General features: G+C 32.4%; 1 protein-coding gene across 1 annotated transcript in view; it reads left to right on the top strand.

Moving 5' to 3' along the window:
• Positions 1-4252: 4252 nt before the first annotated feature.
• LOC111715569 (uncharacterized) overlaps positions 4253-16904 on the top strand; it is a gene marked incomplete at its 5' end in the record, with an annotated part of 16779 nt that continues 4127 nt past the window's right edge. The window contains 12 exon segments of the mRNA XM_023490928.1: positions 4253-4328; positions 4470-4533; positions 5876-5962; positions 6747-6857; positions 7427-7546; positions 8811-8887; positions 9786-9855; positions 10708-10795; positions 11383-11520; positions 11794-11870; positions 13753-13891; positions 16343-16867. Of these exon segments, the coding sequence (XP_023346696.1) occupies positions 4253-4328; positions 4470-4533; positions 5876-5962; positions 6747-6857; positions 7427-7546; positions 8811-8887; positions 9786-9855; positions 10708-10795; positions 11383-11520; positions 11794-11870; positions 13753-13891; positions 16343-16867 (1572 nt within the window).

Genomic DNA, 16904 nt, shown 5'->3' with positions numbered 1-16904 from the left:
TCTACATGAAATGATTAAATAAAATAAATAAAATTACAAAAAGACCATGTTTGACATAAACAAGATAAAATCTCATGGTTGAGGAAATATGGAAACTTTTTACCGAAAGTGAGAAAAAACCTGAATACACAAAGAAGAAACAAAAACTGACAAGGGAACACCGAACAACATGATGAATGATAGAGAGCCATGTGCAATTCACAAGGGTACCCTTTAAACCTTCGTTAAATCAACGATGAGGGAGATATTGTCGTTTCTCTAGCATAAAAGTAATTCCACAAATCTTTTAAAAGAGAAAGCTCAATTGAAAATAATCAATTTTTGAATAGAAATCATGGATATCTCATTCATTCAGACTAAGCTTTTAAGGTTGCCGACTATCGTCAGGTATTAGAGGATCACTTTAAAATTACAGATCTACAACTCCTATGTGATGAAAATTAAATAAGAAACAGGGGGGGGGGGTGCGAAATTAATTTTACTAACCTTACCCAGAATGAAAGAAAAAATATCCGAAGATTGGCGATAAAAAGGGGGGGGGAAATAATTACTAAAAGTTTATGCAAAAGCAGCGAAAGAGTAAAGTTTAAACTAAAGATGAGAGAAAGTTAACGAGAGTAAAATTAAACCACTGCACAAGACTTAATTGATGCGAAAGTACGGAAGGACTCACTCCACTAGACAGAAGTAAAATGTCAAATTTTTGCAACATTACGCACAATTACGATATATATAAGAAACATTTTGTGCTTTGTAATAGCCCCTAAAAAATAGGAATTATGTTTTCAACCTAACGTAGAAATTGCTTTAAAGGGACTGTAAGCGTAATTTCAAGTGACCCGGCCCCTCTATTCAAAGATAGCAATGCCCGATTTACAACGGTACCCTTGAAACCTTGATTTGATCAAAAATGTGGAAGATACAATCGTTTTTCTTACTCTGAGATACAAAGCGAAAACGCGAAGGAAAATAAACAGTTTAAAGAAACACAAACAAGGATATCTAATTCATACTTGATCAAGATTTCAAGGGTACCGTTGAAAATTGGACAATGGCATCTATCCAGGGAAGGTCACGTTAAATTACGCTTACAGTCCCTTTAAATTAAAGTGAGGGGTGAGAACACAGAGTTTAGAAAACTAAACGGGGAAATTCAGATTGTTAAACAGATTTTATAAGGGTAGTTAAATGACGACAGCGATCGATTGAATTATATTCTTCTAACGTAACCCAGTTTAATTTCATTTTTAGAAAAAGTGAAAACGATCGTGGGAAAACGGGAAGATAGATATTTAGATAGATAGATAGACAAGAAACATAAATATGCATACACACACAGAATTAGACAAAGCCATCGACACTAGACAAAGTAGACAGACAGACAGATATTTTACTAGACGGGGTGAAAAGGTATAATTGTAAGAGCAACGGTTAACAGCTAAAATTGTTATTAGAAAAGGGGCGCGAATCGACCTGAGCCCACGATTTTAAAACTTCGGCTCGAGTCGTAATTCCTTAAACCCGATTTTAAGACCCGATCTTCAATCCAACTCTAACGACAGCTTGTGTCACGTGATTGACAGCTGCAAGATCTTAGGCTCGACTAAGGAGTTAGGCCCCATGAAAAACAAACCGACCTTGGTTTTTTCTTGGTAAAAAAAATTTTCTTTGCCACAAACTCAAATTTGCTAACCCCTTTATCTTTGCAATGTGTAATCCTTTGATATTTCAAACTTNAAAAAGAATTGATTCTTTGCCACAAACTCAAATTTGCTAACCCCTTTATCTTTGCAATGTGTAATCCTTTGATATTTCAAACTTAGATTATTTGATCTAACAGAATTTATTTATATTTGGTGGCAAACATATAAAGATTGAAAAAATACGAATTTGTGTTTAAGACTTATATCTATGTGGAATTAAACTTTAAATCCTTTGATTTAAAAGTCGTTGAGACTCAGATAGGGTTTCCAACGCAAGTGGATTTTACTTGCGCGCAATTGCGAGCCCTGTAAACTCCAAGAAATTCCGCACAATTTCACGCAATTCTGCGCAATTCCGCGCTACGGAATTCCGATTGGAAACCCTAGACTCAGCGCTATTCTATATATTAGTTTTGCTCTCAGATATGTGTATATAAATATGTTGGTTTGAATCTATGGTTTTCATGCAAGGATGCCCAGCAAACCAAATAACGTTATAAACCAGTGCACTACGTACTAGCAGTAGATTTAAGAACTATTTTAAAGAAATCTTTCTTATAGATTGATTAAAAATAAATCCAGAATATTAACTTGGGATTTTAAATGCTGTATCTGTGTATAACTATTTTTTACCTCACTACTTCATTAAAATTCCTTACTTTTCTAGAATTGCCCGGCTGGTTTTATTTTAAAATGAAAAATAAAGATTTCTCAATCAATTATTGCTCATTTAGGTTTAAAGGGTAATAGACAAGTTTTGATGTAACTTTCTGGGTGGGATACATACAATACATTAGACTTTAGACCCTGGACTTACAGTTTTCTTTGATTTTCGTAAAGTTAATGGTTGTCAAATCAAATAGAAAGAATCAAATGTATCAGCGGATCGTGGTTGTGAATCATTTTCAGGACACTAAAAGTTACATTGAAATTATTTTGACACGCTCTTTAAAAATTAAAAATTTTGACACGCTCTTTAAAAATTAAGAAATTTTTACACGCTTTTCAAAAATTAACAAATTTTGACACGATCTTTAAATATCAACAAATTTTGACACACTCTTAAAAATTAACAAATGCTGACACACTCTTTAAAAATTAACAAATTTTGACACGCTCTTTAAAAATCAACAAGCTTTGACTTGCTCTTTAAAAATTAACAAACTTGTAAATACTGTTTAAAATATTCCCCCTCTTGTCACTCCGTCATGCTATTTCATCTTTTTTTTTAACAAAAAATTTTTTTTGAACCGAGAAATTTAGATAAATTTTTTTTAAGCCTTTATGTATGTTTTTAGAAAAAAACAATATTTTTTTTGCTATTGATAAAAATCATTTGTAGCAATATCTGGATGTTTGAAATATTACATCATATTAAACCAAAAAGAATTGATTCTTTGAGATAGATAGATAGATAGATAGATNTCCATTGTACGCTCTTACGCAAAAACAATTCCAATTACTCCTTTTTACCTGAAGCTGGTAACATACGTGACACTGGTTACAATTCTAGAGATACGAGAAATAAGGGAAATAAGGGAAATAACGAAAATAAGGGAAATATGGGAAACAAGGGAAATAAGGTTAACAAGGGAACCAATAGAAATAAGGGAAATAAGGGAACTAATGGAAATAAGGGAAATAAGGGAAATATGGGAAATAACGAAAATAAGGGAAATAAGGGAAAGTTATGAGATTGCTATAAAAGTTATGAGATTGTTATAAAAGTTATGAGATTGCTATAAAAGTTATGAGATTGCTTTAAAAGTTATGAGATTGCTATAAAAGTTATGAGATTGCTATAAAAGGTCGGCTTTAACATGTCGTAGTTCCTTGGTCTTTGGTTTTACCACACAACCTTTCATAATATTTTTTGTAGCCCTAGAAATGAACTTTTTAAAACTTTACAGCACTTCTTTTTAGGCAGTAATTGGCAAAATTCTTTTGAAAATTAATCAGTCCCTTCAATAACATCCAGAAATCAGTTGAAAAATAAAATTGAAAACAGATTATTGTTCATATTATTATTATTATTGTTCATATTATTAATATTATTCATTGCTTTAAAATAATCATCCCAGGGGGTGAAAGTTATGTGAATTGTCTGCTATTATTACACATGTTACACTTTTACTTTTATTAACTAACAAACAAACGAACAGGTTTCCTAAACCAAGAATCCGCGAAAATTTCGTCGATTTTTCGTTTTGATCTAAATTTAAGTGGTGGTTATATATAATCTACATTGCCATACTGGCTGACACTAATACAAGATGCACGCGCGTTCTTAGTCAATAATCAATTAGAAAATAAAGATATCTACTTATTATTATTACTTGCAGATAAAGGTTTTATGGGTTGACCCTCCCGTCCGTTTACAGTGATACTCTTTAAACATTGAGCTGAGTAACAAAGAGGAAATTACCGGCCTTAATTTTGAAAAAGTTCAATTATACAAATGGACTTTAATGTGTCCATAGCACTCATTCAATAAAAATTACGCCTGCAGTCACTTTAAGGCTAACCAAACTGACATTTTTTGTTTTTAGGAAAAGTTGCATTTGAGAAGTTGACAGATTTGGATTATAAGGGGGAAACTTATTATACAATTAGAAACTTATCTTTGTAAGTATATATGTATGTATATCTAATAATCTTTATTATTTTATTATTTATATATTTATTGCTTTCTTCATATCTTATATATCTTTATATTTATCTACAATCTATCTATCTATATATCTATCTATCTATCTATCTATCTAGGTATGAGTGCCAGGGATGGTGTAGGGAGGAGCCGGAATGTCAGGCTGCCAGCTTTAGTTTCGTGGTTAGTAAATCAATTATTTTTTCCCATTTTCCATTTCGGAGTTTAACGAAACGGGAAAAAGTTGGAAAAATGAAGGACTCAGAACTATTTTCAGACGTTTTACTTTGATCCACAACGTGCACGCTCTCACGCAACAAGCAAATTTCTGTTTTTAAACTATTGCAACACTTCAAAGTCTGTCCAGTCTCATTTTGCATGAATTTTTTTTTATGCTGCTAAATAAATCCCTGCCCCCCCCCTCGTCACTTTCTTTAATATCATTCCATCAGCCGGTGTCTGGTTTTATTGAGAGAAATTATGAAACAGTGTGAAAATATGTAGAAATAGTTTCGCACACAACTAAATGGTCTGTTCTCCACGGTAAACTAGAGGTATTGGTTGTTCTCCACGGTAAACTAGAGGTATTGGTTTAAGGTCCAGGGAGACTTAACTTTAGACCCCATTTGCACCCATCAATTATAGATTTTCCATATTCACCATGTTTTACTATTGTGTGGGGATAAAATTTAAATACTGTAGTACACTTCTGTATGCCGAGTCCATTAGCGCCTGATCCAATCAGGGTTCAGTCATGTGTTTGGTGTCTATTCTGAAACAATAGAAATTGCATGGCGATAACATCTATCTGTCTCATTATTCAATTAGAGATAAATCCTTGTATTGGCGCTATAACAGTAAATGGAAATATTTACTTCAACTAAAACTATGGTGCACTAAGAAATTAAACTTTTGGGATTAATAAGGACTGTGCCCGAAATTTAAAAGAGTATCGTTGAACGAAACTCTCTTAAGTTTCCTTTTTGGGGTCTGAACATTTTGTAGATTTTGATTTAAGAGATTCGACAAAAATGAAGAATATGAAGAAACTAAATAAAATGATATTTCATAACAAAAATATTGATATCCACAAAACCCGGTTTTAAAACTGTTTTTTTTAACGATACCCTGTCTTAAGTTTTGGGCTCTGCAAGACGTAGATTTATCTATCCAGAGCTGGGAACTTTTGAGTTGGAAATTCATAATCCCGTTCCACAGATCTTGATATTCACATTGGACACTTTTAATTTGGATCATTGCTTAATCTCTTCATTTTAGTTATCTCTTCAGGGTATGATTACACTGCAGGATATCGAATAAAGATTAAATTAATCTGCAGATTAACAAAAGATCGAGATAAAGCATTGATCTTGATATCCACAATACAAGAGTTCCCAGCTCAGACTAACTAACTAACTATTAATCTATCGATCTATTATCTATCTATCTATCTATCTATCTATCTATCTATCTATCTATCTATCTATCTATCTATCTATCTATCTATATCTATCTATCTATCTAGGCTAACCCCCTGACCCCCCGACAGGAGACTATTTGCCTGCTGCAAAACAGTACAGCAGCAAACAACCCTGGGGCTCAACCACTGAAGGTAAAACCGGTTTTTCAGTCTCAAAGGGAGTGTTTGCGAAAACGAAAGCGGTTTAGACAGAATCCGAATTAAGTTTGTATTCGGTCGATATAATTCAGTTTACTAAATTGTACCTATAGTGCCAAATAGGAGAATATGGTTGAAAACACTTTATTCTTGGAGCGAAGATGTTTCATTATACTCTTAAAGGGTCTGTTTACATATTTAAAAATAAACAACAACAATTTTAAACATTTTGGAAAAACTTAGGGGACGGGCAAGATAGGCTTAGTAGTGACTATGATTTTAAGAATTGTGATATTTTGTTTATTTTCAAATTTGAGAATAATCTCTTTGTTTTGGTGAACTTTCCCTTTTAAGCAGAATTTTTTTATATTTGTTCTAAAACTATTACTAAATTGTGGCCCCTAAAACTGTGGAATATAAGACGACTGTTAGAGTCAAGTTATAGTCAAAATATTACTAAATATTACTAAATAAGTTTTTAAAGATTTTCAAGCTATTGTTAAAACTTTATAATTTGTAACGACATCAAATATACATAAGATTGCTTAAATGTCGTCTTCCTAGTCTACATTTTATGGGTCCCCCTTTAGCAGGCATAAAAAGGCAAAAAAAACTAAATATTTTATTCGAAATTTATAGTAAAATATTTTCCTTTCAAGGCATGGAAGGATTCCCAGCACTATAATTTAAAAAAACACGTTATATTGATATATTTGTCTAAACAAGAAGTACATGACCCTTTTTTCGAAATTAAAAAAAATATTTTAATTTTTTCTAGGCTGTGTCCCAGTACTACATGGTGAAGATGTCCATCAGATCGGATCGTGTGTGCGCGCGCCCTTGGAACTTTGAGCGCGTTCCGAACATGATGATTCAGGGGAATGATAAGGTTTACATTTTAAACTCAATTTTAATCATCAAAAAAATAAATTTGTTTGAATGTTTAAAAACAACATTATAATATTAATAAAAATATATTTGTTTGTATGTTTAAAAACAACNAATTGCAGTTGCGTATACTCTGCGTACATATTAAAACCAGTTCTCTCTGGGCGGAATTTGTAAACAAGAATAGATGCATCAGTGTTCGTTTAGTATCCGAGGAGGTTAAAAGCATTTAATTTTGAGACTTTTGAGAATTTTGAGAATTTTGAGAATTCACATAATAGTTTTCTATGACCAGAATATTTCATAGATTTTTTTGTGAAAATGGATTCCCTGTCAGGCTGTGACATTCGTCTTGTGTTTACTTTTCCGCCCAAAGACAGTAAACTGCAGTACAAATAATGCGTACACCTCTGAAATAACTTTCCTTGCATTAGTGCCTTGGTTACGCATATCAACTATATCAACTGATGCGTAGGAAATTCTTTGAAATGCATCAGAGAATACTGAAAGCCTAATTTAATAAGAGTAATAATGATTAAAATATAGTTTTTAAAAATTTCTTTTTTTCAGCGAAACTTTGTGTGTCGCAGTGTCGAATATAATTATGTGACTCTACAATGTCGACTCTCAGATTTCGACAGACGAACCCCTGTCGACGATTTTAAACCAATTGAGTTAATTGATTCACCGGTAAGTAAATTTAAAATACTAGGCTTTTAGGGCGCGCCCATCTTCTACTTAAATTGTGAACATGTTCTTTTTGTTTACATTTAAAAATAAAGAAGAAAAAAATTATGCGGATTTTTAATAAAAAAATTCGCGGATTTTCAAGAATCTAAATTTTTTTACAAAATTAAAAAACTTTAAAACACATTTTTTTAATTTTTATCATTCATAAACCTTCCCTGTGGTCACGTTATGTCCCACAAAAAATTTGGGCCCAATCGGTTCAGCCGTTTTGACGTTTATTGGATACAAACAAACAGACAGACAGACAAGCCAAATTTATATATAGATTGGAACTATCTGTTTCCTCATTTTCATTATTCTCTGCATTTACAAACTTCGTTCTTAATTTGCCAAAAAAAAACTAAATACACCGTTTAGAGAAAACATTGAATGCAGAAGACTTCATTTAAACATCGTCATTTTTAAAGAGTTTCAAGTAACATCCTTTGTGGGTACCGGTATCCCTATACAGTGTTCATAGAACTAAAAACTAAAATTATCAATTTAGTTTTTTCAACACCTGAAAATCCGCGTTACTTCAAATGTAGTAAAAACTCTAGAATATTGTGCGTAATATAGAAATATCAAAAACATGTCAAAATGATGAACATTTTGTTCAATATTATGAACAGAATGTCGGAAACATTGAAAAATATTTTTTAATTATATTTTAAATTTAGCAAAAAAAAACTTTTCGTCATTTTAAACTTTTTTGAACAAAACTTCCTCTGACATACTTTTCTTCAAATACCCCTTGACGATTTATAAATTCGGATGACGATGTGTTGAATTAATATTCTAGCTTGGAAACCCAGATTTGCCTGGAGCGTTCGACTTAGAATTTTTAAACCAAGATAAGATTTAATTCCCCAAGATTTAGCGAGTTTCCTAATCAAAATTTGTGGCAAATCGGTCCAGGGTTCCAGAGTTATGATCGGACATCCTAACAAACAGACAAACAAATATAGATTACTGCTTGATATATGGATATTAATGACGATTTATAATACCAATTGACGACGACCTGTGTATTAAATATGATAAGATTGACGGATTTTAGATCTAATGACAATCTTTGGATCTATGGACGATCTCTAGTCTGGACGATCTATATATCATTTCAAATTTATTCAGTGTGTTGACGACGATCTTTATCAGTTTGGATTGACGATCTTTAGATCTATATTTGATTTTTGGGATCTAACTTTATTCCAATTATTTTCAGGGAATTGACTATTTTGAGAATCTCTGTTTGACCAATGAGAATAGCTGTGAGGATAACAGGGTTTACACAATCCCAAGGTATTTTTATATTTAAAGGGACTAACCCTCAACTTTCAAGAATTACATCGTTATTTACAATTTACAATTTACAATTTACAATTTACAATTTACAATTTATAATTTACAATTTACAATTTACAATTTACAATTTACAATTTACAATTTACAAAGGCACCCGTTCAACCTTTGCTTCAGAAAAAAATTACAATTGACTTTTTTTCTACAAAATTTAAAAAAAACTACAATTGCTTTCTCAATGTAATCAAACATGAAGCACTTTAAAAGAAGAATATTTAGAAAATTACGTCAACAGAATATTCTTGTGAATCTGTCTAACAATTCTTCAAAGCCAATGTATCATTTGACTTGAAACTCGTCTGCTTATTGTGTACAATGTAATTGAGTTAAGAAACAATGTTTTTTAAATGAATAAAAAAATGATTTAAAGAACAGTAAATTTAAAGTCTAAATGAATTGAGTCTTTGCCACAAACTCTTAATTTTCTAATCCCTGCATCTTTGCAACCCAATGTCGTAGACCTAAGTTATTTCAAATTGATAATTTTGGTAGATGAAATAGTCTAAGTTTGAAATATCAAAGGTTTACACCATTTAGTTTCATAGATATAGAGATTGGAATGCTAAAGTTTGTGGCAAAGACTCAATTCCTTTAAAGAAATTTAGATTCCAATATTGAATCATTAGGAATAATTTCCAATCCTTGTATTTTTGGAAATTTTGGAAATTTTGGGAATTTAGAGCCATAACTAACTATAATACACACAATTTAAAAAATTTAAAGTTTACCACATTCGAATCTTCCAGGCGAATGATCTGTTTATAAAGAAAGTTTTCATCAATAAAGCAAACAGATAAATAAAATATGATTTTAAAAAAGATAAATTGTATTTTCCCAGGGTTGGAGTTCCGAGTAACAAAATTGCGCTCTTCGTTAACGTTCATTTCTACGTAGATAAAGAACTCATGGTGAGATATTATGTATTCTTCACAATATGATAGAAATATCTATCTACACATTAATATGTTAGAAATATCTGACTGCAATACAATATGTAAGAAATATTTTATTTCACATCAGTATGTTAGAAATATCTATAAGTTCACATAAACGTTAGAAATATATAATCTCAATTTGTTACATATTTCTAATTTCACATCAATACGTTAGAAATATAATTTCAATTTGTAACATATTTCTAATTTCACATCAATACGTTAGAAATATAATTTCAATTTGTTACATATTTCTAATTTCACATCAATACGTTAGAAATATAATTTCAATTTGTAACATATTTCTAATTTCACATCAATACGTTAGAAATATCTAATTTAACATCAATATTCAATACTACATCAATAGATTATCTAATTTTACATAGATATTGAAAATATTGAATTTCACATTCATTTTTATTTGGTAAAACTTTACCATTATTTTGTTTACAATACTAATATAATTGTCTCTTGAGAAAAAGAAAAATAATATTCAATTAAAAAAAATACCAAGCGGGATTTAAATTTGTATTACAGTGAATATTGGAATAGGAAGACGACATTAAAGCATTAATTATGTGTATTTGATAATGTTACAAGGCAAACAGTTTTACTGAACTGGTCTGTTTACACTTGCAACTTTCTTCGGTATGAGTCGTTTTTTTAACAATTTTCTCCGCCTATACCCCCTTTCATTTTTGGCGAACACTCCCTTTAAGTGAAATTGGTCTGTTAACACTGCACTGCACAATCGTATTCCATAATGTTATGATTACTAGTAAACAAAATTTTCTCCTTTAAAATGTGTTTCCCTTCGTTCAGGCAAACAGTGCCCCAGCTTGCCAGCGAGCTTGTGAGATAGAAACTGAGTTTCTCTGTCGGTCATATCTGTACCTGGGACCTCCTACAGGTACATTTCAACTTTTTTTGGGTAAAATTTAACATTTTTTGACATCCTCGCTTCATTTATTCATTTATTTATCTTTCTCATCATCCCACTTCATTTCTTTTCATCTAATCATTCATTCTTTCTTCCACTTCATTTCTATTCATCTATTTATTCATTCATTATTCTTATCCATCCTTCCACTTCATTTCAATTCAACTATTAATTCATTCATCCTTCTTATCCATCCACTTTATTTATATTCATCCTTTCATTCATTTATCATTCTCATCCTTCCACTTATTTTATATTCATCTATTCATTCATCCTTCTCATTCACTTCATTTCGATTTATCTATTCATTCATTCATTATTCTTATCCGTCCACTTTATTTCTATTCATCTATTCATTCATTCATTCATCATTCTCATCCTTCCACTTCTTTTATATTCATCTATTCATTGATCCTTCTCGTTCACTTCATTTCTATTTATTTTAAACATTCATCAATCCTTCTTACCCTTCCACTTCATTCATTAATCCCATTCATCTCTTTCATTCATTTCTCCATTCTACTCATTTCTCTCATTCATGAATTTAATATCTCTAGGTCCAGAGTACAACTGCCGTCTATATCACATGGACCACTGGAGTCTACCTGACGGACCATCAGCCTTTCTTGTCAATGATCGCCCTCTTATAGATAACGGAGGCCGAATTGGAACCTTTTACGAGAATCGGTGTCAAAGTAAGTTTCCGCGCGTTTTTCCTTCTTCTCTTTGCGCATTTCTTTTCGCTCTCTCCTTTATATACAAGTTAATTATTTTCTCCTTTAAATTAAACTTTCTTTTTGTTGTTGTTTGCTCCTTATTAAGTTGTTATTTGTCTGCTAACAAAGATAGAATGATTAAAGTGTACATAAAATATTTAAACATTCACAATATACACAATCAAAATAGGGATTAAGTTGCTACATGGTTCCTAAAAAAGGACATTTTGAGAAATTTTGAATAATTTTTAGAGAACTCTCAGAAGCGTCCAAAATCTCTTGATGATGAGGAGGATGATACCATGTTATGTAAACGTGTTGTTACAAAGGTTCAACAAATATTTCAGTCGTTTTTTGATAATTTAAAGGAAAATTTAAAGTTTTAATTTCTCATATTTCAAATTTACAAGTAAACCAAGAGAAGCTGTTCATTGACAGTCTCTATTTGTTTCCATGTTTATGTGCATCAAATGCTGTTTGAAAATATACGACCGACGACCGTACTACAGCTGGTCCGCTTTTACAGAAGTGTTTAGCTTATAGAAACAATCCTAAAGCCGTCAATATTTTTTAGTATACGTTGCCTATTGTTTGATTTGTAACGACATCAAATACACGTGATATCGTTAAAATGTCGTCTTCCTAAGACACAATTTTATGGGCCCCAATGGTAAATAATTTCTGACGGATTTTGAATAATTTATTGTGCTTAAATCATCAGTAAGAATTAGACCCGGTTTAAAGGGACTGTACGCTGAATTTCAAGTGGCCAGTATACACTATACAGTGAACATGAAAAAATGACAAAGATATTTTTGTTTTTCTATAATAAATTCAAGAATTTACATAAAAGGTCACATGAAATTGCACTTACAGTCCCTGTAAATCAGTGTCAATTACGCTAACAGCCCCTGTAAAACAGTGTCAGTTATGCTTACAGTCCCTGTAAAACAGTGTCAATTACGCTTACAGTCCCTGTAAAACACTGTCAATTACTCTAACAGTCCCTGTAAATCAGTGTCAATTACGCTAACAGTCCCTGTAAAACAGTGTCAATTACGCTAACAGTCCCTGTAAAACAATGTCAATTACGCTTACAGTCCCTGTAAAACACTGTCAATTACGCTAACTGTCCCTGTAAAATAGTGTCAATTACGCTAACAGTCCCTGTAAAACAGTCCCTGTAACCTGTGTCAATTACTCTAACAGTCCCTGTAAACCTGTGTCTGTTACTCTAACAGTCCCTGTAAACCTGTGTCAATTACTCTAACAGTCCCTGTAAAACAGTGTCAATTACGCTAAAAGTCCCTGTAAAACACTGTCAATTACTCTAACAGTCCCTGTAAACCTGTGTCAATTACTCTAACAGTCCCTGTAAAACAGTGTCAATTACGCTAACAGTCCCTGTAAAATAGTGTAAATTACGCTAACAGTCCCTGTAAAACACTGTGTCAATTACTCTAACAGTCCCTGTAAAACAGTGTCAATTACGCTAACAGTCCCTGTAAAATAGTGTAAATTACGCTAACAGTCCCTGTAAAACAATGTCAATTACGCTAAAAGTCCCTGTAAAATAGTGTCAATTACGCTAACAGTCCCTGTTAAACAGTGTCAATTACTCTAACAGTCCCTGTTAAACCGTGTCAATTACTCTAACAGTCCCTGTTAAACAGTGTCAATTACGCTAACAGTCCCTGTAAACCTGCTGTCAATTACTCTAACAGTCCCTGTAAAACAGTGTCAATTACGCTAACAGTCCCTGTAAAATAGTGTAAATTACGCTAACAGTCCCTGTAAAACAATGTCAATTACGCTAAAAGTCCCTGTAAAATAGTGTCAATTACGCTAACAGTCCCTGTTAAACAGTGTCAATTACGCTAACAGTCCCTGTTAAACAGTGTCAATTACTCTAACAGTCCCTGTAAAATAGTGTAAATTACGCTAACAGTCCCTGTAAAATAGTGTAAATTACGCTAACAGTCCCTGTAAAACAGTGTCAATTACGCTAACAGTCCATGTAAAACAGTGTCAATTACTCTAACAGTCCCTGTAAAACAGTGTCAATTACGCTAACAGTCCCTGTAAAACAGTGTCAATTACGCTAACAGTCCCTGTGAAACAGTGTCAATAACTAACATTTGGAAGTAATTTTTGCGCAAAAGAACAAATTTATATCATTTTAAAAAATGGCTGAAATATTTGAATACCAAGGACCGGCGGTTTATTACGCAAATCACGTGTTATGAGAAGGGGAAGGAGGGGAAACAGCGCAAAGGGATGAATATGCCCTTATTTGGAAAGCAGGGCGGGGGCGTGCTGTCCTCTCTTTTTTCTAAAATAGGCCGTCAAGGTACGAAATAAAATCGTCTTACGCATCCTTTATTCTTCCGTATCTTATGATGGTTAAGGTTTAAATAATTTCTTTTAAAAACTAAACTTGTGGGTGTTAATGATTATATTTTATGTACGCTGTACTACAGCTGAACTAAGGTATGTACATATTACATGTACTGAACCGTACTTGTACTCACAGCGCAGAAAAATCGATTCGCAAGAATATGTTATTTTGTGTATAACAGTATATGAACAAATGTTGAAAATGCAAAAGTACACTGTACATTGTACAGTGTACGTGAGTTATAGATACCTTGGTGTAGTGTAAGGTGTACAACTAAACAAATACAGTGTACATTCTATAACTTCAATGGTACAGCGTACACTGTAAAGTGTACATGTTTAGCGTAGAACTAAACAAGAACAAGTGCATTGTAATCTTAAGCAATTGACCGACTAAAAAAGTACAGCGTACTAAGTACAAGCTGTCAGTACAACATGTACATAAATCTTACTTTGTGCAACTCAAATAGTACTGCGTACACTGTACAACAGTACAACGTACAGTACAACCATAAATATTACAGTGTTCAGTGTACAACAGTACAGAGTACACAGTACAATAGTACAGCGTACACTGTACGACAGTACAGCGTACATAAAAATTGGATGCTTCTGGTGAGGGCTTCTTTAAATAGTTCAAAATATTTCAAAAACCCCGTCAACATATTTGCAAATATATTTGCAAATATATTTGCAAATCAAATTAAACAAAACAATGATATCTAAATTGCATGATTCCTTAATCTATAAATAGCATGGAAAAAATAGCAGCATTTGTGAAATTATCTAAATGTCTATTTTAACATTTATAAATTTGTATAATTTGCTTTCTTCTTCAAAGCAAAATGTTTTCAATGACTTTGATTTCATTGTTTGACAAAAATGACTAAAAAAAGTACAGCGAACTAAGTACAAGCTGACAGTACAACATGTATTTTAACATAAATCTTACTTTGTGCAACTCAAATAGTACAGCGTACAGTAAAATCTAAAATAGTACTGCGTGCACTGTACAACAGTACAGCGTACAGTACAACCTTAAAAAGTACAGCGTACATAATACAGCAGTACAGTGCACATTATAACCATAAATAGTAGAGTGTACACTGTACAGCAGTACAGAATACACAGTACAATAGTACAGCGTAAAATGTAGGACAGTACAGCGTACATAAAAATTGGATGCTTCTGGTGAGGGCTTCTTTAAATAGTTCAAAATATTTCAAAAACCCCGTCAACATATTTGCAAATATATTTGCAAAACATATTAAACAAAACAATGATATCTAAATTGCATGATTCCTTAATCTATAAATAGCATGGAAAAAATAGCAGCATTTGTGAAATTATCTAAATGTCTATTTTAACATTTATAAATTTGTATAATTTGCTTTCTTCTTCAAAACAAAATGTTTATTTTAATGACTTTGATTTCATTGTTTGACAAAAATGTCTTTATATTTAAATTTAAAAAGTCTTCAACATTTCTGTACACTCCGTGCAGTGTAAAGTACGTTGTAACGTAATAAAATGTTAGAAGTGAAATAACTAAGTTATTTTAACAAAGAACAAGTTAAATGTCATTATTAGATGAATATAATGTTACCAACGCCTAGAAGAAATATAAAAAGAATTGCCGTAAAATTCAACTTGACTTTGAACTTTTAAAATATGCTTACAAATTTCCGTACACTTTTTAGCGTACAGTAGAGTACAATAAAAGTCCATTTTACGATAAAATGTTAAAAACAAAACAACTAAATTGTGGGCGTGCTTTAGAATTTCAATATAGGAAATTTAAATGTTGTTTTTTGAGATAAAAATCAAAATGTTATCTTGACTTTAAATTTTTAAGATAATCTGATTTAGGCAAAAATATGCTTTTTTTGTTAAAGTGTAAGAAGTTTTATTTGAAAAGGGATTCGTTACGAATTTTAAATACATCCCTTAAAATCTTAGCAGCTATTGACCTTGTCAAAAAAGGAAGTATTTTCCTGTAAACAGTTTTTTTATTTAAACGTACTGGATATTTTTTTTGGTTAAATCATATTAGGACAATCGTCCAATAAAAACCAGATTAGAAATAATAAATAAAAAGTAAAAATAGATTTAGAAACGAAGTTAAAAAATAAATTAATGAATAAAGAAAGGATGAATGAATAAATGAATGGATGAACACTAAATGAATGAATGAATAAATGCAAACCTAAAAAACTAAACTGGAAAATATCGGCTTTGAATTTTAAGCCGATATTTTCATTGCTCCCACAAACAACTTCCTCATCCAAATTTTTTAAATCGTAAAAAAATGCAAATTCTGGAAAAGTCCAATCGTTCAAATCACCCAGGCCGGGATAGGAGGTTGTTTGTTTAAACATGTTAAATAGCTTGAATCTAAATTCAGGATCACTTCCGGCGGAGGATGGTTTGGACGGCGGAGCTAATGGAGAAAACCAGGGTGGAGCCTCTGCTGGCGGTAGCCAAGGGGATGGGAATGGCGGAGCGGGAAATAATGGAGGAATAAATGAAGAAAATGCCAATGGTGGAAATAGTCAAAATGATATATTTGGAGGAGATAGCGCGTTGGGCGGAGGGTTGGGAGAACTTGGCGGATTGGGAGGAATTGGCGGAGAGTTAGGAGGTATTGGTGGAGGCCTAGGGGGAATCGGCAGTGGTTTGGGTGGAATTGGCGGTGGTTTGGGTGGAATTGGTGGGGGTTTGGGTGGAATCGGCGGGGGTTTGGGTGGGATTGGCGGAGATTCGGCATCAAACGGCGATAATCTAGGTTTTGAAGGCGGAAACAATGAAAATGGACTCGGCAATGGCGATCTAGGGTCCGGCGGTAATGGAGGTCTTGGGGGAGGCAATATCGGCGGAGATAATGGAGGCGCTGGAGGAGATCTAAACGGCGGAGGCAATAATGCTTTAGGTAACATTACTTTCTTCTTTTCTGTTTCACAATTAAC

This window comes from Eurytemora carolleeae, unplaced genomic scaffold (genome assembly GCF_000591075.1).
Source record: "Eurytemora carolleeae unplaced genomic scaffold, Eaff_2.0 scaffold430, whole genome shotgun sequence".
Classification (NCBI taxonomy): domain Eukaryota; kingdom Metazoa; phylum Arthropoda; class Copepoda; order Calanoida; family Temoridae; genus Eurytemora; species Eurytemora carolleeae.
This window is presented reverse-complemented; position numbering and strand designations above follow the sequence as displayed.